Below are 23,104 nucleotides of genomic sequence, written 5' to 3' on the forward strand. Positions count from 1 at the left end.
GCTTGTGATGAAGCAAAAGGCAGAAGAAAAAAGCATTAAAGATACACATCCATAAACTACATGTAGCTAAAGAAAGTTAAGGCAACTATGTTATGTGTACTACAATTTTTACTGTATGTACCTAAAACCATTTAAACGCAAAACTCTACTACCAAGTACCCCTTTAAGGCTACAGATAGAATAAACAGGATTGCCAGATAATCATGTAACACTATGGCATTTGGGGGCAAATAGCATTGAAAACACTCATACATTGCATAGGTACTCAATTTATTAGGTGTACTTCTATTCCACTAATCTTGTCACAGTACAGATTAAGCTTTCAAATGCTTTTTCTACTTAAATAGAAGACCTTCTTAGCTTAACTTGGATTTTAGTGTTTTATTTTCTGGATTTTGTAATAAATCAAAAATGATAGACATTACAGTTCAGCACAGAAAAAGCAGTTCTCTTCCCACCAAAGCCATCTGCCACTTCCCCATCAGAGGCCAAAGAAAGGAATCCATCCTCTTCTGAGATTTCAATATCTACTGTTCCGTTTCAGAGTTGTCCTCTCAAAGATGAGAGATGCTCCTCACAATCTTATTCCTTCTCCCCGTCATACATCAGCATATATTCCATTGATCAAGTAATCCAGCCTGGTATAATGCCTTTTCTGAAGAGATTCGTGTATTTTCTTTCCCATCAGTGTAATCACTAGCAACAAGAATATCACCCCAAAAAGCAAAGCTGCTACAAGGCTGCTTTTTTCTCCCAGCTGAACACCACCTTTCTCTCTCAGAACAATTTCTGGCAGGTAGTTTTCTGAATCAGAAGGGTCATAACCCTGAGGGTCGTTTTGGAAAGATGTGGGAGAAACACTAGTAGACAGAGTGAAACCTGGAAAAGAGAGGAGAGTAACATGGCTGGTATTGTTGGAAGAGACAACTGTTGGCTCTGGAGGGGTTGCTGGAGTTCTCAGCCCTGATGGGGTGGTAGCAGATCTGGAATTCGTGGTCACTGGCTTGGTTGTAGAAATAGAAGCAGAAACTGTGGCACTGGAAAGAGGAACATGAGTAACAGCGATGCTGGTGGCAGGGATACCAGGTTTAGCTCTAGTGGTCACAGCAGGCGGAAAGGTAGCTGTGGTGGTGGTGGTGACAGTAGTAGATTTAGCACCACCAAGATGCAGAGAGGTTGTACGAGATTCCAGTCGGGTGGTACGTGCAGGCAGAGAAGTAAGAATAGTACTGCTGGGTTCAGGAGTGCTAGGCTGAGTGGTAGGGAAGGAAGCAGAGGGCTTTCCAATTCGAACAGCAGAAGATGTATTTGGCAGCAGGTTAATTACTTTCTGCCTTGGGATGGGGTCTAAGCTCTCAGGATGTTTTGCCCCCTGAGATTCAGGAAAAACTGTATGAAATTCGGTGTTGTCTAAATGCTTGCCCACGTGGTTAAGGAGTTCAGATGCCTGATGGAAGACAGACTGTTGTAAAGCAGCAGTACGATTCTGATGGCTAGTCTGACTGTGAGAAAGAAAGGCTCCAGCATCTGAAGACAAAGAATACCCATTTGATGAAAGGTCCTCACTTTTGAAGGATGTATCCTCGGGGGCATGGGTGTCTGGAAACAGAATGGAAATACCAGTATTTAATTATTAAATCTATTTTTGAGTACCACAGGCTTACTCTATTTGTATTTCTTCCTAAGAGAGATATAAGGGGGCTCCAGAAAGTAATGACTAATGAAACTGAGGCATCAACATCTTCCTTTCTTTAAAATACAGCGAGTAACTTTTAAATTCTGTGTCATAAGACCTGTCAGTCTCAAGCCTGGCCACAACAGACCCTGTCTTACAGAATTCACCTGTGCAGAGTGTCCCAATCTGATTGTTTTATACTCATAGTGCATGCATGTAAATATTTTATTTAGCAGTGCAATGCAGAGTAAGTAGGCCCATTGCCTTTAAACCATTCTCAGCCTCTGTCAGTTAAGAAGTAGATATTATTAACCTCACTTTTGTCAGATGTACGCATTTCCACCTGGAAAAGATGATTATATACTCCCTTTTCTTGTAATATCCAAGCACCCTGTGATTGTTTGATACAATTCAATCCATGTACAAAAATTGTCTTATGATACAAAGTGGCAATAATATCCCATTTTATAGGCCATGTTATACGCATACTGATTTGTAGGAAAGACCTGAGCTCCTACTGCCATGCTAGAAGAAAGATACTGCTCCAAGACTCTCCGAGGTATTTGCAGTGAAAGCCTCTGCAAGAAGCAAACTGCACTTGATCATTTCTCCAGAAGTTGATATGTACTGCTTGCAAACCAGGTGGGTGAATATTATTTAATAGAATTTGGAAGCAGGGCAATAGCATTATGTGACAGAAATTCCATACAAGCAATAATCCAAGCAGCTACCTGATTCTACACAGGTGTTATAGACAGACTTTCAGTGAGCATGAGCTCTTGGGAAGACTGGCTGTTACAATTCATATATATATATATATATATATATACACACGCATATATATATAGATGTGTGTATATATAATTGTTATCATTCAGTTGTGGCACAGAACATTAAAAGGGAACATCCTCTCAAGTAGTTCTGACTCTCACTCATCTCTTTTTATAGAACCAAAGAAGTTTGTTAACTGCACTGGAATTGAAATAAATAAAGTCCATGATATTTTCATTGTCACCTTTTTTTCAAGTAGGAATCTAGAGGGATGGATTTATTTCAGTTTTATTATACATGCAAAGAAGCCTACTTGGCTGCTGTTTTAATATATATTTCCAAGCCTTAAGACTCCACAAAAAAATAAAATGCAAAAAAGCCACTCCCTCCCCCCCCCAAAAAAAAACCAAACAAAAAAAACTGGCAATGCTTTAAACAAGAGCAGAGCAAAGACTTCATTTGAATCACAGACACCAATTTTTATTCTAATCTTCCACTCAGCCACCAGCTTGTTAGCAAAGTAAGATCCTAAATACAGATAATGGACCCCAACCACAAGGTCTGACTTAGAGAAAAGCCATACTCAGTTTTCAGAGTGGCTTTAAATAACAAAATGATCAGTTATTAGAGAATCAGGCATCGTATGGTCAAAGACACCCAAACTCTCAGCTGCTTCTGCAGCTCTGGACCCATTTCCACATCAGCAAGGAAATAGCCTGTCCCCACCATGGAGTCAGTCCCCAGCTCAGTATTTCCCTGTTCCTGATGTGCTCCCATGGATTCTTTCCCCCCGTGCATTTAAACAAACAGCGGATGTAGTGTGGCAGCTACAAAGCACTTGCAGCATGCTGCGTCACCTTCAGCTCACTCGCCTGGACAACAGCTAGAAAAGCATGGAGCATTCACACAGCATTCAAAGGATGGGTGGAGGAAGCACAGGGAGACTATGTGACAAGTCCCGTACAAGAATTAAGTACCATTGCTACTCTGAAGCACCCAGATTAATTAATGTAACTGCCTGCATTAACTAACTCTACTCCACATTTTCAGCACCAAACATTGTTTTTCTAGCATTCTTTGTCTCCATTTTAGACTACAAGGTCCCAAATGCAATTGCCCAAAACTGTCATGTGCGAGGTACCGCTGCAGTACTGAGATAGATATGCTTGTTAGTAAGAAAGAACAAGGGCAATACACAAGTCAAACTTTAAAAATAGATTAAAAAACCAAACCAAACCAAACAAAACAAACAAACAAAAAAAGAGAGATTAACAAGCCAAAGTGGTCCTGCTGATATCTCAAATCCAACAAGCTGCATTAGAAACCAAACTTCAGGTTGTCACTCTTAAAAAACAAACTAAATACCTCCTGAGCATACTTTGCTAGGACCCACCAGTCTTGCCTGCGTATTGTACTGGGGTGGAAAAGGCAAACACCACAAAAGTACATGAACAGCAGAAACCAGAAATGTTACTTCTTTTTTAACAATAGGTCTTTGCAACTGGGACCGCTTTTTTTTTTTTTTTTACTTCCCAAGCCATAGGTTGTTTCCATTAGTTAGCAGCCGCAAGAACAGTTAAAAAAAGAAAAAACAAAATTTATTACTAACATAGCATCAGTATTTCAAGATGCTTTATTACCAATAAAATATCTTTCCCCCTTTTAGTTTGGTTTTTAGTGTAACCACATGCAGATTCTCACATGAAAAAACACAGCTTGAAACATTTGTCAGTACCAACAGTGCTCAGGTGCTACCTTTGAAAACTTATTAGGAACATAAGGTAAATAAGCTAGCATAATCTTTCCATAATTCAATGTTCACAGAAGCTAAAAAATGCGAAATGAAAAAGAGATGGTATATGCAATCAAGTTGTTAACTGAGAATTTGACTACATGCAGGATGAAAGCACAAGCACAATTTCTTGTTTCTTTGTTTGAAACCCCTATATTCTTCTAGGGGAGAAAGAGCTGAAGAAAACAATAGTTCTAACTTTACAGGCATGCAATTCATTTGTTGCACATTGCTTTTGCCCAATTTCTGTGTGATTGTGCTTGCACAAAAATATTTGGTAACATTACGTGAATAATCTTTCTACATATCCTGCTGTCACTCCTTGCATAGCTCCTCTTGGAAAAGTTCTCTTTTTCAGCAAAAGTTCAGTCTCTGGAAATGCAGAATTTCTGCTCTCTCAAGCAGCCACACTGAAACCACCTTGTGAACTCTTGGCAGGAGGACAGTGTAATTATCAGTTTCTTATTTGAGCTGTTCAAACAGGTCTGGTGCAAGTCAACGTCAGTCAACAAGTAAGACTTGCTATTAAAAATCTCACAGCACATGACAGGTAGTGAGAAATTTCTGAGTGCGCAGCCCACATGCCGTAAAGCTTTGAGCTTAGTCCTTTGCATCTGCACTTCAGGTGCCCTAACTGAAAGCAGAAAATAATGATTACTATTGCCAATTACTCGGCAACATCGCAGCAGTGCTCCAAGGCTTGCCCAATGTTTGCTCAGTGTTTCTGTCTGTGCATATATGGTACTCATCAGTGTCGCATGGATCCTTTGAATACGTAGATGGCTACAAGGGCATCGTACTTCTGTTGCTTTCTGTATGTAATGCTCTTCAGCAATACATACAGAAAATTTTCCATCTTGAGTACATCTTTTTGTTTTAAGCAAGGGAAAAATACGAGGAGTTCTGAATCTAATGTGAAGGAATTTCATATGGGTTGGGATGTTATTCCAACTGGGAAGCTGGGCCCACACAGGAGTTCACCACACATCTGCCCATCCACCTTTTACAAAGCAAAAGAGCAGCATTTTCAAATTACAGCGCTTGGCTTAGAACATTTTACTAAAAACACAACCTGCAAACATTTTCTGGTCACTACTGAAAACTCACAGGTGCAAAAGTGTGGGGATTAGTGGCCCTTGCTATTATTTACCTCTGGTTATCTTGTAGCTCACAAATCCTGTCTCAGCTTTCATTGGACAAGCCTCTGTGCTAGGGCAGTAAAACAGGTAGCAGTTTGGATGTGCACTTGTCCTTCGAGCATCAAAAATCATCAAATTACACTTCTTGTCTCCTGCAAAACATGATATATACATATTTCAGCAATAAGAACTTTTATACAATCTTGATAATAAGCTCTGATCTGTTAAATTAGTTTTTCCTCATGTGAGTAAGAGGAAAAGTACAAACATACAACATTCCTACAGGAAAAACAACCCAGCACTGCAAAAGAATGGCCCAGGGCCAATATACGAAAGGTCACACCTTCCTCTTCCTGAACAAATGAACTTGGGGAAATAATGAGTCTAATGCCTCATCCTCCCCTCACCCATACCACACTGGCACCACTTTATATAACAATTTCTCGCTTACAAATCCTGATAAATCTGAAAACCTCCTTGATACGCTCATGGGGAAGGAAATTATTTGTACACTTTTCCCATCACATCCCAGGAATCTCTTGGCTTGTTGCCGCTTGGGAGGTTACTTTTACCACTGTTATTTCTACTCACTGCTGTACCTCCTACTGCTCCAAGAGCTTGATGCAAACCAGCCATCTGAGAGAAGGGCAAGCACTCTAATTTTTAGCTAAAACTAAATGTAGGGTAAAACGTCAGTTACTTTGTAGCGCATCTACTAAATACAGCTTACACCTCTTAAAGTTTGGGGGTCTGAGAGTTTTTATAATTTAAAATTACCACTGTTCCTTTACTGCAACTATTTTCCTGAATACCCTGGGGTCTTGCATTAAAATCACACATCACACCTAGCAAAACAGGAGAGCAGCCACAAGCTGTCACTAGTCGCAGGATAAGACGAAAGGATAAATTAATGTTTCCCTGCTGAATACAGAGAATACCCTCGTCCCAGACAACTTCAGAAGTGATTTCCCAAGTGTTCGTACGCAGTCGCAGACAAAACTGAAGAGGAGAGGTTACCTGATAGCTTTTTCCCCGAGCAGCAAGCGTGAACACAAGCTTCTGGGGTCGGGGCGTACACTGGCTCTGCGCCCCTGACGCCTTTGGGCAGAGATAAGTTTATATCGATGATGGTATCTTCCACTCTCGCCGCGGAGCAGTCTTGGCTCAGGGATGGTCTGGGCATCACGCAGGTGATCACCAGCAAGCAAACCTGCCACCAGCTGCCAGCGGGAGGCATGCTGCCCCGGCTGGGGTCCTGGCGGGGCTGGGATGGCGCCGGCCTCGGGGAGCCCCTTACGCAGGCGTACCGGACCCTCCCTCGGTCGGCAACCGGATTTCGCGGCGAGCTTGCCGAAGCGCTGGTAGCCGCCGCCGAGATGCCTCCCCTGCTCCCGGGGCAGGGACGCGTTTCTGGGAGCACCTTCGGGACGACCCCCTTCCCCCCGAACGGGCTGTTCTCCGCTAGGGCGGCCAAGGGCGGGAAGGCAGCGGCGGGGAACGGCGGGCGCCCCGGTCCGCCGGCACCTCCGGGAGGTGGGGCCGGGGGAGGCGGGCCCGGGCCGCCCTCCCTCCCTCCGGCCCGCCCGGCGGAGCCGCGGTGGTGGCCCCGCTCCTCCAGCCGCTCGCCGACCCCAAGGGCTCGTCCCGAGCGTTCAGGCGCAAAGGAGTAACCACCCGGTGAAATTCTTCGGGTCGAGGCGGTGGTGGTCAGGCTGCTGTGGTTTGCCTGCCCTGTCTCTCCTTCGACTGAGATACGCTTTTGGAGGCTGTAATGAAAGCGATTAATATGCATACCCTGGTCTAAACGGACACGTGCATCTTCCCATGTCTGCGTAAGCGTGTCTCTGCCACCTGAGTCACCCTGTTCAAATCGTTGCAAAGCACAGGGTGTTTGCAGAATGGGAGTTATACAGACAAGCCTGTCTACTGGGAGCACGGACTGGTGGCTTAGCCTCAACAGCCTTAGTGCAAATGCTCGCTTAAGTAATGTTTTTCCTTGGAAATTTTTCATTTCCTCTTTATATTTTTTTTTCCTTCTTATTTTTGGGGCAGTGCTTAGGAGTAAAAGTGGCCCAGAGAGTAAGGAGTTGCAAGGAATAAAAAGACTGTAAGATATATTCCTTCTTTTTCAGGTCTCTCACCCTTGGGGAGAAGGAAGAGAATACTATAAGTACTTAGAATAATACAGTTGTCTGTAAATAAAAGACATTTTCTTTTCAGGGGTGGTCCATTACCCGAAACGCTACCAAAGGGCAGGTTATTTTACACATTGTAATGGTAAGGGTAGAATAATGAAAATGGATCATCTGGTCGTGTCTCTGGCAGACATCTGCTGTCTACTTTAAACAAAGACACTTAAACCGAGGTGAAATTTCTTGCTTCTCTGAGATCCTTCCCCGGAAGGAGTGCTTTCCTGTTGCCTGCCCTGTGCTATGCCTAACACCGTGGACACACGCCAAGGGATGGGCAGCTGACTTGTTCTTCATGCCCAATCGGTCCTCGTCTCCTTTGTTAATACAGCTGGGTGTTGGCTTTTATTTGGATGTAAGTGTGGGAAGAGACTGAGCCTATCATCTCATTTCACATCAAATGGCCAATTTGGGGCAATTCCTAATGTTTCCTTGTGATTCTTGTATTCTTGGTACTCTTTTTTTTTCTGAAATTTTCAGCTGCATTTTTGTTTTAGAAAATGTTTATTTCTAGTTTTTTTTGAAATGCAGAGGAATGCTTTGGTAGCAAGGTTTCCCTCTTTTGGTAAACTGGTAAAATTATTTTCACTGTTAAAGGAAAAAGCTGTAAGAGAATGTGAACATTTAATGTGTCATCTATTAACTGTATCACACAGTGAATGAACTATGGGACTGAATACTAAAAGCAAGCACAAATATTACCTGTGGTATGCATTAGGCAGAGTCCCAGCTGACACCTGCTTTTGCTTATATAGTAGTGGTGGAAGAAGCCAAGCTGAAACAAGCTCAAAAAAAAAAAAAAGGCTACAGGTCTGGGTTGTAACTGGAGGGTAAGGAAAATGGTTCTTCACTGGGACTGTTGGGATAACGTTAAGGGTGTTGGGATACTGAAAGGATAGTGAATATGGAGATCTGCGCAGATACTATTGTGGCGAGAGGGCTGATGCAATATATAATATAAGCAGGGCAGAAGAGATACTGTGGGATGACACAATTGTCCTGGTCCAGACACCATTGCATCTTTCCCCTGCTTCCTACCTCTTCTTTTTAGGGTGGGGACCCAACCTCCCTGGAGAGAGCAGAGGCAACTTGGTCAGGCTGCTGAGGTACAGGGAAGCTAAGGTCCATCAAAAGCCATGTAGAAACCACTGCTGCTGGCTAGGAGAGAGACAGCTTTGCCCAGTGGCTGCTGTGCTTCCCTCCCCACTGAGATGGGAAGGAAGGGAGGCCAAGGGAGGGGAAGATGGCTGGACCCCATCAGCCCTGTGTCACAGTGCTAAGTCACTAAAGGTGTTTATCTGCCTCTGTAGAGCACCTCTCTGCTTGGGAGCTGGTGTCCTAGAGGGTGAAACAACTGGGTGCAGATAAGAGGAACTTCAAATATGTATCTATATATATGTGTGTGTGTGTGTGTATGTTATATATAGTGTATATATAGAGTTGTATATAGTTAACCACTTTGCCTCCAAACTAGTCATCGTAAGCCAGTCTCAGAGAGTCCAAGAGTGTGGCAGTCACACTTTGTAATGCTCAGTAGCAGCAATGAGGCAAATGGGACTGTGCCCATCTAGTCAGAACTGCACACCAACATGTCACGATGCAGAGACAGGTGAGTCAGGGCTATTCCTGTGCCGTGTTACCTTCAGGCACAGCTTCTGCCTTAAGCCCTAGCCAGGCCCTTCTGAGGAACCTGCAGCTACATATTTAATATACCATTTGGACAGGTTTTGGACTTAAGTCAAACATTGAATGTACAAAGCATGCCATAAAGGAAAAGCAAAATTGATGAGAAACGATATAAAATATTTGCCAAGGCCCTTAAGTTGCTTGGGTCATGGTAATACAGATATCAGATTTATATACTCTAACGTAGACATGTACAACCATACACAGTTTCAGGTACATTAGAATCATAGAAAGGTTTAAGTTGAAAAGGACCTTGAAGATCATCAAGTTCCAACCCTCCTGCCATAGGCAGGGACACCTCCCACTAGACCAGGTTGCCCAAGGCCACGTCCAGCCTGGCCTTGAACACCTCCAGGGATGGGGCCTTCAACAACCTCTCTGGGCAACCTGTGCCAAGTGCCTTACCACCCTCAAAGTGAAAAACTTCTTCCTAATGTTCAATCTGAACCTGCCCTCTTCTAGTTTAAAGCCATTCCCCCTTTTCCTGTTGCTACATGCCCTAGTAAAAAGTCCTTCCCCAGCTCTCCTGTAGGCCCCCTTTAGGTACTGGAAGGCCACAATAAGATCTCCCTGCAGCCTTCTCTTCTCCAGGCTGAACAGCCCCAACTCTTTAAGCCTCTCTTCATAGGAGAGGTGCTCCAGCCCTCGGATCATCCTTGTGGCTCTCCTCTGGACACGCTCCAGCAGGTCCATGTCCTTCTTATGTTGGGGACTCCAGAGCTGGATGCAGTACTCTAGGTGGGGTCTCACGAGAGTGGAGTAGAGGGGCAGAATCACCTCCTTTGACCTGCTGGCCACACTTCTGATGCAGCCCAGGATACGGTTGGCCTTCTGGGCTGCGATCACACACTGCTGGCTCATGTTGAGCTTCTTGTCAATCGGCACCCCCAGGTCCTTCTCCTCAGGGCTGCCCTCCAGCCATTCCCCGCCAAGACTGTATTTGTGCTTGGGATTGCCCTGACCCAGATGTAAGACCTTGCACTTGGCCTTGTTGAACTGCATGAGGTTGGCTTGGGCCTACCTCTCCAGCCTGCCCAGGTCCCTCTGGATGGCATCCCTCCCCTCCAGCGTGTCTACCTCACCAAACAGCTTGGTATCATTGGTGAACTTGCTGAGGGTGCACTCGACCCCACTGTCCATGTCACTGACAAAGATGTTGAACAGTACAGGCCCCAGTACTGACCCCTGAGGAACGTCACTCGTCACTGCTCTCCACTTGGACATTGAGCCGTTGACCGCAACTCTTTGAGTGCAACCATCCAGCCAGTTCTTTATCCACCAAGTGGTCCATTTGTCGAATCCATGTCTCTTCAATTTAGAGATCACGATATTGTGTGGGACAGTGTCAAACGCTTTGCACAAATCTGAGTAGATGACATCAGTTGGTCTTCCCTTGTCCACTGCCACTGTAGCCCCTTCATAGAAGGCCACCAAATTTTTCAGGCACGACTTGCTCTTGGTGAAGCCATGCTGGCTGTCACCAATCACCTCCTTGTTTTCTATGTGCCTCAGCAGAGTTTCCAGGGGAATCTGCTCCATGATCTTGCCAGGCACAGAGGTGAGACTGACTGGCCTGTAGTTCCCTGGGTCTTCCTTGTTTCCCTTTTTGAAAATCGGGGTTATGTTTCCCCTTTTCCAGTTGGCAGGAACCTCACCAGACCGCCACAACTCCTCAAATACGATGGCTAGTGGCTTAGCAACCTCATCTGCTAGTTCCCTCAGGACCCACGGATGTATCCCATCAGGTCCCATGGACTTGTGCACCTTCAGATTCCTCAGGTGGTCTTGTACTTGATCTTTACCTACAGTGGGCGGTTCTCCATTTTCCCAATCCTCATCTTTGCATTCTGCATCAAGGGTAGTGTGGCTGCAGTCCTTGCCAGTGAAGACTGAGGCAAAAAAGTCATTGAGTACCTCAGCTCTGTCTCTGTCCCAGGTAACCAGTTCTTGCGTTTCCTTCCGGAGAGGGCCCACAGTTTCCCTAGTCTTTCTTTTCTTGCTGACATACTTAAAGAAGGATTTTTTGTTTGTCTTGATGTCCCTGGCAAGATTTAGTTCTATCTGGGCTTTAGCTGATCAGTCTAACTTGATCCCTGGCTGCTCGAACTATTCCTCTGTATACCTCCCAGGCTACCCGCCCCTGTTTCCACTCCCTATAGGCCTCCTTTTTCCTTTTGGTCATGTCCAGGAGCTCCTTTTCATCCATGCAGGCCTTCTGGCTTTTCTGCCTGCCTTCCTCTTTGTAGGGATGCATTGCTCCTGAGCTTGGAGGAGGTGGTCCTTGAATATTAACCAACTTTCTTGGACCCGCCTTCCCTCCAGTGCTTCATCCCATGGCACCACACCAAGCAGATTCTTCAAGAGGCCAAAGTCAACTCTCCCAAAGTCAGCCTGCTGCGCACCTTCCTTGCTGCCTTGAGGACCTCAAACTTGATCATTTCATGGTCACTACAGGCCAGGCTTCCCTTGAGTTTGACACTGTCTACTAGCCCCTCCTTGTTGGTAAGAATAAGATCCAGCATAGCTCCTCTTCTCATTGGCTCCTCAACCACTTGAAGAAGGAAGTTGTTGTCAATGCAATCCAAGAACCTCCTGGATTGCCTATGCCTGGCTGTGTTACCCTTCCAACAGATGTCAGGGTTGTTGAAATCACCCATGAGAACCAGGGTCTGTGAATGTGATGCCGCCCCTATCTGTCTATAGAGGGCTTCATCCACTCAGTCTTCTTGGTCAGGTGGCCTGTAGCAGACCCCCACTGTAATGTCCCCTGCTCCTGATTTCCCTTTAATCCTGACCCATAGGCTCTCAGTTGGCTCTTTATCCATCCCTAGGCTGAGCTCCATGCATTCCAGCTGCTCCTTCACATATAAGGCAACACCACCTCCTCATTTCCCTTGCCTGTCTCTCCTGAAGAGCCTGTAGCTTTCCATGCCAACACTCTAATCATAGGAGTCATCCCACCAAGTTTCTACGATGCCAATGAGATTGTAGCCTTGGAGGTGTGCACACATCTCTAGCTCCTCCTGTTTGTTCCCCATGCTCCATGCATAGAGGCACTTCAGCCATGTCTTCATTGAGGCTGACTTAGCTGGAGCAGCTGTAATTACTTTGTGCTGCTCTCCAGGTGGCATTCCTATGCCGTGTATTAATGGGGCCTCCCCATTGGCTCCTGTTGGTCCAGGAGCTCCTGGCTTGTCTACGTAAGACTTTGAGCATGCTGCAGTGTAGCCAGCATATTTTGGTGCTAATGGCTGCAGGCCCTCACCAGCACCCTGTTCCTCTATCCTTGGTACAACATCCCTTGGCTGGTCACGGGCAAACCCGATAATACCCCCTTCCCACATCAAATCTAGTTTAAAGTCTTGTTAATAAGACCTGCTAATTTTTGGGCGAAAACACTTCTCCCCCTTTGAGTGAGCCAACCCCCATCTGCTGCCAGCAGGCTTGGTGCCGCATAGGCCATTCCATTGTTGAAGAACCCAAAATTGCAGTGGTGACACCAGCCACGGAGCCCCATATTAGCAGACTGAGCTCATCTGTTCCTTTCAATGTCATTGCCCGCAACAGGAAGTAGGGATGAAAAAATAACCTGTGCTCCGGATCCCCTTAGTGACTGTCCTAAGGCCCTGATGTCTCTTTTAATCATCCTTGCACTCCGATCTGCACATTCATCACCCCCCACATGGAACAGGAGCAGTGGGTAGTAGTCCAAGGGCTGAACCAGCCTAGGGAGTCTCTTCAGGATGTCCCTGACCCGTGCCCCAGGGAGGCAGCAGACTTCCCTGAGAGTGGGGTCTGCCCTACATATTGGGCACTCTGTCCCTCTCAGGGCTGAGTCGCCCATGACTATAGCCCTCCTTTTCTTCCTTGTAGAGGTGGTCTTAATGTGGTGAGTAGGCCTTCCCAGTCATGGCAGCTCCTGTGATGTATTAGGACTATCAATCTTGTTGTCCTTAGGCTGTTCTACCACAGCCAGGGCCTCATACGTGTTGTACAGTGCTACATGGGAAGGGGAGGCAGGGAAGGAGGGGGCTTGCTTGCTGCCCCTACCACAGACTTGCCTCCATTCACTGTTTTCCAGCAGGCCACTGCCTTCCATCCCTTCAGGGCAAGGAGAGGATATCTATGTGGTCTTTTTTTATTTCTGGTGTCCGGCCTGGACTCTCTTTCAAGGTGCTCAAGGCCTGGGACCACCAGTCTATTTCCTTCTCACTCTCCCTGATACTCCTTAGTCACTCAACTTCCTCCTTGAAGTCTGGCACCAAGCTCAGCAGATTGTCCACTTGCTCACATCTCACACAACCGTTATTACCACTACCACTTGCTTGCTGTGCAAGGCTGTGGTACTCCCTGCAGCCTGAGGCCTGGGTGCCTGTGTGTTTCCGAGGGAGCGCTGTCTGTGTTGCTGTGTCTACTCTGGCAGGTGCTGAGGACGTGGCTTTCCAGCGGGTGGAGACCATGCCTGAGCTTCTCTTACCAGGTAGGCCCGCCTCTGGAACTGGCGGCGCCGGTAGCGCCCTTCCTGCGCGCCCGGCCGCGCCACAACCTGTTTGCCCGCTTTGGCCGCTGCGCTCCCCAGGGCTGCCTTTTATGGGAGTGGGGGAGCCGCCGTTGCAGTTGGTCCCGCCCCTTCACGTCAGCTGCTCTCGCTCGAGCTGCCGGCGCCCTGCGGGTCCCTGTGCCGCCCTGGCGCTTCCCTGGCTCAAAAAAGCTCAGAAAAAGCCCCCTTTTCGCTGAGATCAGCCGGCTCCGCTGAGGACGTGCCTGCACCGGAGCTGTTAGTCTCGGCGAGTCATTAATTTAGTTATCGGCTGCAGGACACTACAGAGGACTTGTGTTATATCCACGTTACAGGCAAAATAAAGAATACACGACTAACACATTGAAATAGACCTTTATTTTAATAATGTTTTCAGTGATAAAATTCTATGCGGTAGACACAGATGTTGGTTGACAGGTAAATGAAAACTCTTCTGGGGTGGTGATATACCACAAATTCACACTTTCACAATAATAAATGAAAACACTTCAGAGATGAGCGAGAAGTCCACTACACAGAAGTGGAAAGGATGCAAATTGAAGTTAAATATGCTGATCCAATGGAGCGAATTTTAAAATTTGTCCTAGAAGCTGTATTTCAGTGCTAGCTCAGAAATAAAGAGGTCACTTGAGCGTCCAGGCAGGTGAAAAACACCGTCTTAAAAGTCAACAGATTATTGATTGTGTTAGCATTAGCCGTGGTAGTTTAGTCAGCAATAAGAGCCTACATTGGATGACTGCTCTGTGCTGCTTTAGAGAGGTAAACACTGAGGGCCCCCAAGTTCAACTACTATCCATCTTATAGTGAGCTGTTTGGCAGCTAACAGAGCCATAACTTCCTTTAAACCCAGTTCCAACCTCTTTTTGCCTCGTGCTCGCTAATTTGGTGACATTTGCCAGCTGGCCTCAGAGCCGTGAAGGCTATGTGTTATCAGTGCCCAGGCAAGGCAATGTCTGTAACAGGGGATGGAAAGAAAGAGGAAGGACTACAAGGGTTTGGCAAGCAAAGAAGGGGACCTCCTTGAAAGGAAAGGGAGAAAGGGAGGACTGTAAGCTGAGACATTCAAATTTAAAAACAACAGGGGTTGGACTCATCTGGCAACCCCCGCACCCCTGCAAACCCACAGGTCATGTCACCAGAGGACTCCTGAGCTCAGAAATTTGGCACATCCCAAGGCCAAGACAAGGTGGCTGGTTCCCTTCGCAGAGCTGGGCAAGGGCTCCCCCACGAGACAGCTGTGGGCAGAGGTTCCATGTTGTGTGTTGGTGTCAGTTGCCCATGCCAACCCTTCAGTTGCCTCTTGGGTCACCCACAGACCTGCAGGTCGGTGGAGGATGGGGTCTGCTCAACAGCCGGGATCGGCAGGGGGAGCTGTGAACAGTCGGACTTGCTGCTTGGGAGGTCCCCGACCAAGGTAAGGACATTGACTCTTTCTCCAGGTTTTCTCCAGAGCATAAAGATCCTCAATAGCTGACTGCAGTCATGTCTACTGACAGTTCAACCAACACAACCCAAGACTCCACCGATGGAAATCAAAAGGCTCCCCCCACATCTCAGCTGCACAAGGACATTTACCTCCTCCCCCAGAGTTTTCCTTCTGAATCAAAACTCTGCTGTTGAGAAAAAAAGGCTTCTGCAGGTTTTAGGGGGAGGTTGTTGCACCACCTTACTCTCAGGGTGACAGAGGGAAATGCTGCCCTTGATGGGGCAGGTAACTAATGAGGCAAGGACACGCAGAAACAGCACTGATGTTCAGGAGAGACTCTTTAAGGTCTACAGTGTACAGCTCTTGATGAAAATTTCCTCACTGTGGAAGGGCTGAGGAGGATTCACGGTGAGCAGTGCCCACCCAGCTTGGTGCCAGTCCTTCCACTGTGCTGATCTTTCCTTTGCCTTCAAACTCAAACCTCGCTTACCTTCCAAAACTGCATCCAGAAACAAAAAGATTCAGGGATATTAACACCAATGTTACCAATGGTTGGATGGGAGCAGGGTTTGGCTGCTAGCATCTTTATCAGTTAAGCTCGTGGAAGATATTACTTCCCACTCCACCTCTCAGTATGAGAGACACTTCCTTTGTCTATCTGCTTGATGGATTTATGTCAAGTCAAGGCAGCAGGGACACTGCTGGTCTGGGTGTTTATAACTTCCACGCACAGCAGGAAGTACAGGTCATTGCTGGGATCAGTGGGGCATATTCCGCTCACTCTGTTTGCAGGTCACCAGCATTGGTGAAACCGCACCTCAGTCTCTAACTGTGAAAGGGACATTTATCTTTCAGAGATAGATATCTTTCAGACAGAAGTGTCTGTCCTAAAATAGTCAGGTCATTCATAAAAACCTGCAGGAAACTTGATGGCCTCTGCTGTACCAGATAGTCTCACTATAGATTTCTGACTCTCTGAAATCTACTACCTTACTTGTGGTACCTACTACCATATACAGTATGTATACCACTTAAAGTTACCTTTCACTGGTTAAGGTAGATTTTTCACACATATTAAATATAACCTTTTCTCTTCTCTCTGTTTGCAGCCTGAGCAAAAGAAGTGGCCATGTTTGCCCACAGCATGGATAACAGCAGCGGTCCTTTTGTTCTTCCTACCTTATTGCTCCTGCTGCAGAACAAGAACTACCCCGAAGCCTCCATCCCTCCTGCTGGCTACGAGATGACGGAGTCGCCCATAGGTCCCAGCTCAAGCAGGAACCACACTGTCTTGCAGTATGAACTAAGGCCGGGGGAAATTGCAGCAGCCAGCATGGTTTTGGGAGTGTTGTGGCTGGTTTCCATTTTTGGAAACTCCCTCATTTGCTTAGTGATCCATAGGAGCAGGAGGACACAATCCACCACCAACTATTTTGTTGTTTCCATGGCTTGTGCAGACCTTCTCATCAGTGTTGCAAGCGTGCCCTTCGTGCTGCTCCAGTTTACCTGGGGCAGGTGGATGCTGGGGAATGTGATGTGCAAGCTGGTAAGGTACGTACAGTACCTCACTCCTGGAGTCCAGATATACGTGCTCCTCTCAATATGTGTGGATCGATTCTACACTATTGTCTACCCGCTGAGCTTCAAAGTGTCCAGGGAGAAAGCCAAGAAAATGATTCTGGCCTCTTGGCTTTTTGATGCCCTCTTTGCATCACCAGCCTTTTTTTTCTATGGCTCCAACAGTGATGACCACTGCAACTTTTTTCTCCCCAATTCTTGGGAAGGAGCCGTCTACAGTATCATCCACCTCTTGGTGGTGTTTTTGATCCCATCCATCCTCATTATCCTCTTCTACCAGAAAGTTGTCAAATACATTTGGAGAATAGGCACCGATGGCATGACTGTCAGAAGGACAATGAATATTGTCCCAAGAACAAAGGTGAAAACAATCAAGATGTTCTTAATGTTAAACTCAGTGTTTCTCCTGTCCTGGCTACCTTTTTATGTGGTACAGCTGTGGCACCCGCAGGAAACAGACTACAGAAAGAGCTCCTTGGTTTTCCTGGCCATCACTTGCATCTCTTTCAGTTCTTCAGCCTCTAAGCCAACCCTCTACTCCGTGTACAATGCAAACTTCAGAAGAGGGATGAAAGAGACTTGTTGCATGTCAGCCATGAAATGCTACAGAAGCAACGCATACACCATCACCACCAGTTCCAGGATAGCCAAAAAAAATCACGTTGGGATTGCAGAAATCCCAGCTCCTGCCAAAACTGTCACCAAAGACTCCATCTATGATGCTTTTAACAGAGAAGCAAAGGAAAAAAAGCTTGCCTGGCCTATTCAGTCTAATCCCCCAAATACGTTTGTCTAGTTGGCTTCATTGCTTTGAAAAAGTAAGATGTACCCCCAGAACAAAGAGCTTTCTCTTGGTTTTGAACCAATGTACATTTACATCTTTTTAACACAACTTTTAGGGGAGAAAAAAAAAAAAAGATGCTTTATTTTATTAAATGCATTAATTTTGACACAACCAGCCTATTTCATTTCAGGTACCTTCTGCTTTGTGGAACTACTCTCCCCGATTCACCAGCATAACATTTTTACAAAACAGAAAAGCTCTTACACTATCACATGTACATAGGGAAAAAGGGAAAGGAAACCCACTGCTTTTTATAATTCTTGTACATTGGTCACCATGTATAAATGCATAAATCCACCCAAAGCCATCTATACTTCCTTTCATTATATCGCTGTGAATACTGTTGCACTGGGGTTTTCCTTCTTGTTCAGACCCCACGGGTAAGATGTCCATACGTGGGCAATGCCGGCATATGTCTGAGCCCACCGACATCAGTGTTAAAATTCCCACTGCCCCAGTAGGGCCAGCATCAGGCCAGTGTTGAATGCTTTTGCATCTTTGGTGTTGCACCTCTCCAGAGGCCTCATGGTCCAAACCACCTGAGAAAAGTCCTCCCCTTGGTCTTGCCCTCACCACCTCCTCTCAAGCTGCTTCTACACCCAGCCTGGTGCACCCACCCAGAAGCCAGGCATGCGCACAGCCTGGGAGACCTACTGATCAAAAGGGGTCATGGCTGTATCAGGCCCTCCTCACTGGCTAAATTCAGTGTGTCTCCTGGCCTGAGCCCCTTTTTCTGAGGTATGATTGTGGCACCTGCAGCAAATAGTGATTTTTTCCAAACAGGAGCAGGAAAACGAGCTCTGCAGTCACACGCTCGCCTGAGAGCATCCTCCATGGGGGCGTGTTTGAATAGGTCCCTATTGCAGTTTAACCCCAGCCTAGGGGACTAGGACCACACAGCTGCTCACTCGCTCCCCTGCCCTGGTGGGATAGGGGAGAGAATCAGAAAAGTAAAAGGGAGAAGAAACTCGTGGGTTGAGATAAAGACAGTTTGATAGGTAAAGCAAGAGCCATGCAAGCAAACAAAGCAAACCAAGGAATTAATTCACTGCTTCCCATGGGCAGGCGGGTGTTCAGCCATCGCCAGGAAAGCAGGGCTCCATCACATGTAATGGTTACTTGGGAACAAAAACACCACCACTCCAAACATCTTGCCCTTCCTTCTTCTTCCCCCAGCTGTATATACTGACCATGATGTTATATGGTATGGAATATCCCCTTGGTCAGTTGGGTCAGCTGTCCCAGCTATGACTTCTCCCAACTTTTTGTGCACCCCCAGCCTACTCACTGGTGGGGTGGGGTGAGGAGCAAAAAAGGCCTTGCAGCTTAGCAACAACCAAAACCACCAGTGTGCTACCAACACTAGTCTCATCCCAAATCCAAAATGTAGCCCCATACCAGCTGAAACCATGGCACCAAAGCTAGCTCAGGTTGGGTCACTGCTGCACTTGAACTGCTTCTTGTAAGGCTTGTCCTCTGTTGGTTCAGGTGGTCCCCCTGCTATAGCAATTCCTATAACATGCAGCTCAAACCCTGGCTTTCAACAATTTAAAGGCATACCCATTACAATCTCCACCCCTGGTCCCTTTGGGCTAGGTTATAGGGTCTAACACTGCATGAACTCCTCCCCTTGCTCCTGAACCAGCTGCTAGCAAGAAAGTTAACTCCATCCCAGCTGAAACCATGACAGTCCCTAATAGGTATCCCAGAGGAGACAAGCAGGCAGGGTGCTGTGGCTGCAGGTGGAGCTGGCTCCTGCTGCTATTTCTCTGCCAGTGCAGTGAGAAAACAACCCAATGGGACCAGCTGGGGCTTTGCTCCTGGTGGGAAGGGGAATGGCACCAGACTGACAGACAACATCAAATGACATTATGGCAAGCACTGCTTAGGCTGTAGTCATTTGACATTATGTGACTTTGATCATGTGTGTGTATATTGCAGATTAGGAACTTAAGGCTGTAAACTCAATTGTGCCAAGAATAGTTTGTTCTTCCCCCCAAATAATTACATTTCTTTCATAATATTTTTTTTTTTTGGCAGGAATCAAGCAGTTATTTAGGTAGTTGAAAGAAAGGTCTATAGTTATTAGGTTGCAAAAGCACACGGTACAGCCTACAGCTGGTAAGAGGTGGTATAGTATTGGGACTGCCTTCCCATAGCCTTGGACTTAGTAACAGTTGTGAGGTGCAGTTCTCATGAGACAGGTGCACTATTTTTGCGTTAAATTAAATCTTGGTGGCAATTAGCAAAGGCAGCCAAGCAAAATGATGCTGGGTTCCATGCAGAGCTTTCCATGATGCTGGGCATCGGGCATGGGTGGAGAACAGGCTTGTTCAGAAGCTAGCACCCACCCGCACTGTTCCATATTTATAGCCAATTCTTCTGTTGTAGACAACTGTGTGGCTTCTTTGCTGATTTGACTATCAAATATGAAAATAAAAAGTATGAAATCTCAACGTACGTTTCCTTTTTGCTTGTTCTTTTTGCTTAACCCGAGTCGCCTGTCAACTTTTGGCCCAGGCTGCTTTTACCCAGCTCCTGGCACACGGATAAGGGCAGCCGGCAATGGCTGGCCCCCGCATGTCACTCGCTGGTCTGTGCCCTGCCGCGGACAAGGGGCTGCAGGTTTTTTGTTTTTTTTTTTTGGGGGGGGGGGGGGGCGATGTCTACAAACCCACCCAGAAAGCCACGGGAGAGCAGCATGGCCCTGCCCGACGGTGGCTTTATCGGGCAGTCTGGGACGCAGACGCAGCACTTTGGGGTCTGGCGGGATTGCCATAGGGCAGAAAAATGAATATCCGTAACTAATAAAATCGACTAGCGCTGTTTTGCCCCCCGTCCCGAAGTCCCCCCGTGTGCTCTCGCCGCCGCTCCGTCGGGGCGGGCTGAGGCTAGGGCCGGGCCCCTCTGCGGGCCCAGGCGGCTGCGGGCCGGGGACGGAGGGGCAAGGCTTCGGGCCTCACAGCAGCCGTCCCCTCAGTTTCCTTCGTTCCGCGGCCGCTGCGGCCTCGGCCTCTCAGGAGAGCCCCGCCCGCCGCGCTGCGCCGCGCCGTGCCGGGCGGGGCCTGTCCGTGACCCGGGCGCAGACGCCGGCCGGCGTAGCCGGAAGCCCCGGCGGCGGGCGGCGGTGGCGGTGGCGGCCGCGGGAGCGCCGCTGCCCCCCGCGGTGCAGGAGGTGGGGGAGGAGGAGATCGGTGGCGCCCGCGCCACCATGGGAGCGGAGCAGAGCGCGGAGGCCGGGAGCCGCCCGGGCGAGCCCAGCGCCTCAGGTCGGTGCTCGCCGCGTTCCGGGGCGGGAAGGGGTGGAGAACGTCTGTTGGCGGGCGGGCGGGCGGGCGGCGGCCGGCTGGGCGAGGGACGCGGGAAGCAGGTTCCCCGTCCGTCTGGCCAGGCGGGGGTGCCTCCGGGAAGGGGGGATGCGGTTCTATGGCAGCGCAGCGCCCCACTGCAGGGGCCTGGCGCAGCGGTAGCGGAGGAGGCGAGGGCCGGAGGCGGTTGCTGTGGAGAAAGGGAACGTTTTTTCTTTGCGAGGCTGCGGCCGGCCCTTTCTGGGGGAGCGCGAGGGGGGCACCAGCCGGGTGCGGGGAGGCAGAGCTGGCGAGGGGGGTGCACCTCGGAGCCCGAGCGAGGCCCATGTGCGCAGGGTTCGGGGGAGAGCAAGGAGGGAGGGTGTCAGTGGTGCAGGTGTTTCAGAATCAGCTACTACCCGGTCTTTAAAAAGCTTTGCTGAACATAATGCATCCTCAGAGAGAGGGTGAGAAGGGTGTGTTACACACCTTCGGTGATGTCGGTAATGTGTGTATACTACAGAAAATGTACCTGTACTATGTTAAACACAGTGATGATCGCTTAGGGTTGAGTTCTGGTGCAGTCTGCTTATTAATTTGATCATTCTCTTTCCCCCTGTATCCTTCCAGCATCTCCGTCGCCAGCCAAGCAACGAGCAAAAATGGATGACATTGTGGTGGTAGCCCCAGGAACACAGTCCTCCCGGAATGTCAGCAATGATCCAGATGTCATAAAACTGCAGGAAATTCCGACTTTCCAGCCCCTTTTGAAAGGTAGTGATTGTTCTTCCTCTGTTTTTAAAGGCTTTTTTTTTTGTACCTAATGAGTGTGCGCTTTGTATATCCTGAGGTTTCTAATGAAGTTCATATTTCTGTCCATAGTTTTCACTACCCCTCTTGTTTTAAACCTTACTTTCTTTTGTTCTGTCATAATTATTCCCAGCCTTCTAAACAGCAGGTGAACTGGTTTAGAGGTGTGCTAGTAATGTTCTCTGCAGTGAAACCGTCTACTGTGGAGGCAGTCCAGCTCCAAGCATGCCAGCTTGTCCTGTAGCACTGGTTGATGAGAGATGCCGTGTTACATTCTAATATATAATGGACCACAGTCTCTGGTTTTGCTGTAGACTGTTAAAAACATCTGTGCGTTACTCACTCGGTGTCATAGCTACCTATGTATAGATTCAGTTGCTTGAAATCAAGATTTCTTGTTGCGGTTTCCAACTTAGAGGAATGGTTTTGGGGGTGGACTGAGGCTTGTATGGGTCCTTGAAGCCCTGTGTTGACAATATCCCTTTATATCAATGGACCTCTTAAATTTCCTCTGTGTCTCTCTGCCTTTCTTTCTTTGTTTCTTTTTCTCCTATTTTTTTTTCTTTCTTCCCCTGCACCCATTCTTTGTTCCTCCTATTCTGTTCAAAGGGAAGTGAAGACTTAAATCAGAGTTGTCAAGCCTACAGTTTACCAAAAACTGTGCATTTTGTGGTCTGGCTTCTAGCTACCTCTTTTTCTGGAGACTGTGCAGCGTCCTTAGTATCTGAAAGTCCCTTAGGAAGGAAGTTGTCTGGGGCAGCCTGCATGAATTGATTTGGTAAAAGCAGCCTGCTCCTGGGCACTTCTCCCTGGAATGGTGTGGGTCAGCAAACTTGTGTGGATGTGCTGTGTAGTGGACACTGAGTAAGCCAATGTGTTGTTTTTTTTTTTTTTTTTAATTCAAGGCCTACTGTGCATACATATGTTGGCAGCAGAACTTGCTGATGCCTTGTAGGCTTGCTATGAGAGAGAGGAAGGAGCTGGGATGTTTAGCTCTCCCTGCTACTGGAAGAAATTATGTGGCCTTATACAGCTGAAGGTGTAGGCACTACTGGTCTGAGTGTCACTGACTCATGCATGGCTGCTGGAAAGATATAGTAGGCGCTTTGCCCTGCAGGTATCGCTAGAGGCCACGTAACATCATAATGTCACTTTTTGGATAGGAACTCTCCTTTTTCTGTGTGTGTGTCTACTGCATGAGGACCTTGAAATGTGACTAGTAATTGTGGACACTATGATAGCCCAGTGGGCCAAATATTTGGCATTTTATTGGGTACTGCTGGATAGGGGTCTAGATGTGCACAGCACTGACTACTGTTTCCAGCAGAAGGGACAGAAAGAAGGGGAGGCCTCTAGGTAGGAGGAAA

The 23,104-nt window shown here is 47.4% G+C and overlaps 3 protein-coding genes across 3 annotated transcripts in view; 2 read left to right on the top strand and 1 right to left on the bottom strand.

Moving 5' to 3' along the window:
* Window positions 1–265: 265 nt before the first annotated feature.
* On the bottom strand, window positions 266–6,614 carry MANSC1 (MANSC domain containing 1; the record flags this gene model as incomplete). The annotated part of the gene is made up of 3 exons (XM_082498431.1): window positions 266–1,599; window positions 5,389–5,529; window positions 6,395–6,614. 3 exons carry the CDS (start codon window positions 6,612–6,614, stop codon window positions 599–601), a joined length of 1,362 nt encoding a protein of 453 aa, XP_082354557.1. The 3' UTR covers window positions 266–598.
* A 9,733-nt stretch (window positions 6,615–16,347) lies between these two features.
* LOC309682263 (putative G-protein coupled receptor 19) lies at window positions 16,348–17,592 on the top strand (the record flags this gene model as incomplete). The annotated part of the gene is made up of 1 exon (XM_082496327.1): window positions 16,348–17,592. One exon carries the CDS (start codon window positions 16,348–16,350, stop codon window positions 17,590–17,592), a length of 1,245 nt encoding a protein of 414 aa, XP_082352453.1.
* Window positions 17,593–20,761: 3,169 nt separating this feature from the next.
* The window catches only part of BORCS5 (BLOC-1 related complex subunit 5), a gene marked incomplete at its 3' end in the record, with an annotated part of 70,578 nt that continues 68,235 nt past the window's right edge, over window positions 20,762–23,104 (top strand). The window contains exons 1-2 of the mRNA XM_082480277.1: window positions 20,762–20,909; window positions 21,558–21,701. Of these exons, the coding sequence (XP_082336403.1) occupies window positions 20,852–20,909; window positions 21,558–21,701 (202 nt within the window). The 5' untranslated portion in view covers window positions 20,762–20,851. The remainder of the gene's footprint in view (window positions 20,910–21,557; window positions 21,702–23,104) is intronic.

The sequence above is a fragment of the Vanellus vanellus genome (assembly GCF_965231255.1).
Source record: "Vanellus vanellus genome assembly, chromosome: 1".
Classification (NCBI taxonomy): Eukaryota; Metazoa; Chordata; class Aves; order Charadriiformes; family Charadriidae; genus Vanellus; species Vanellus vanellus.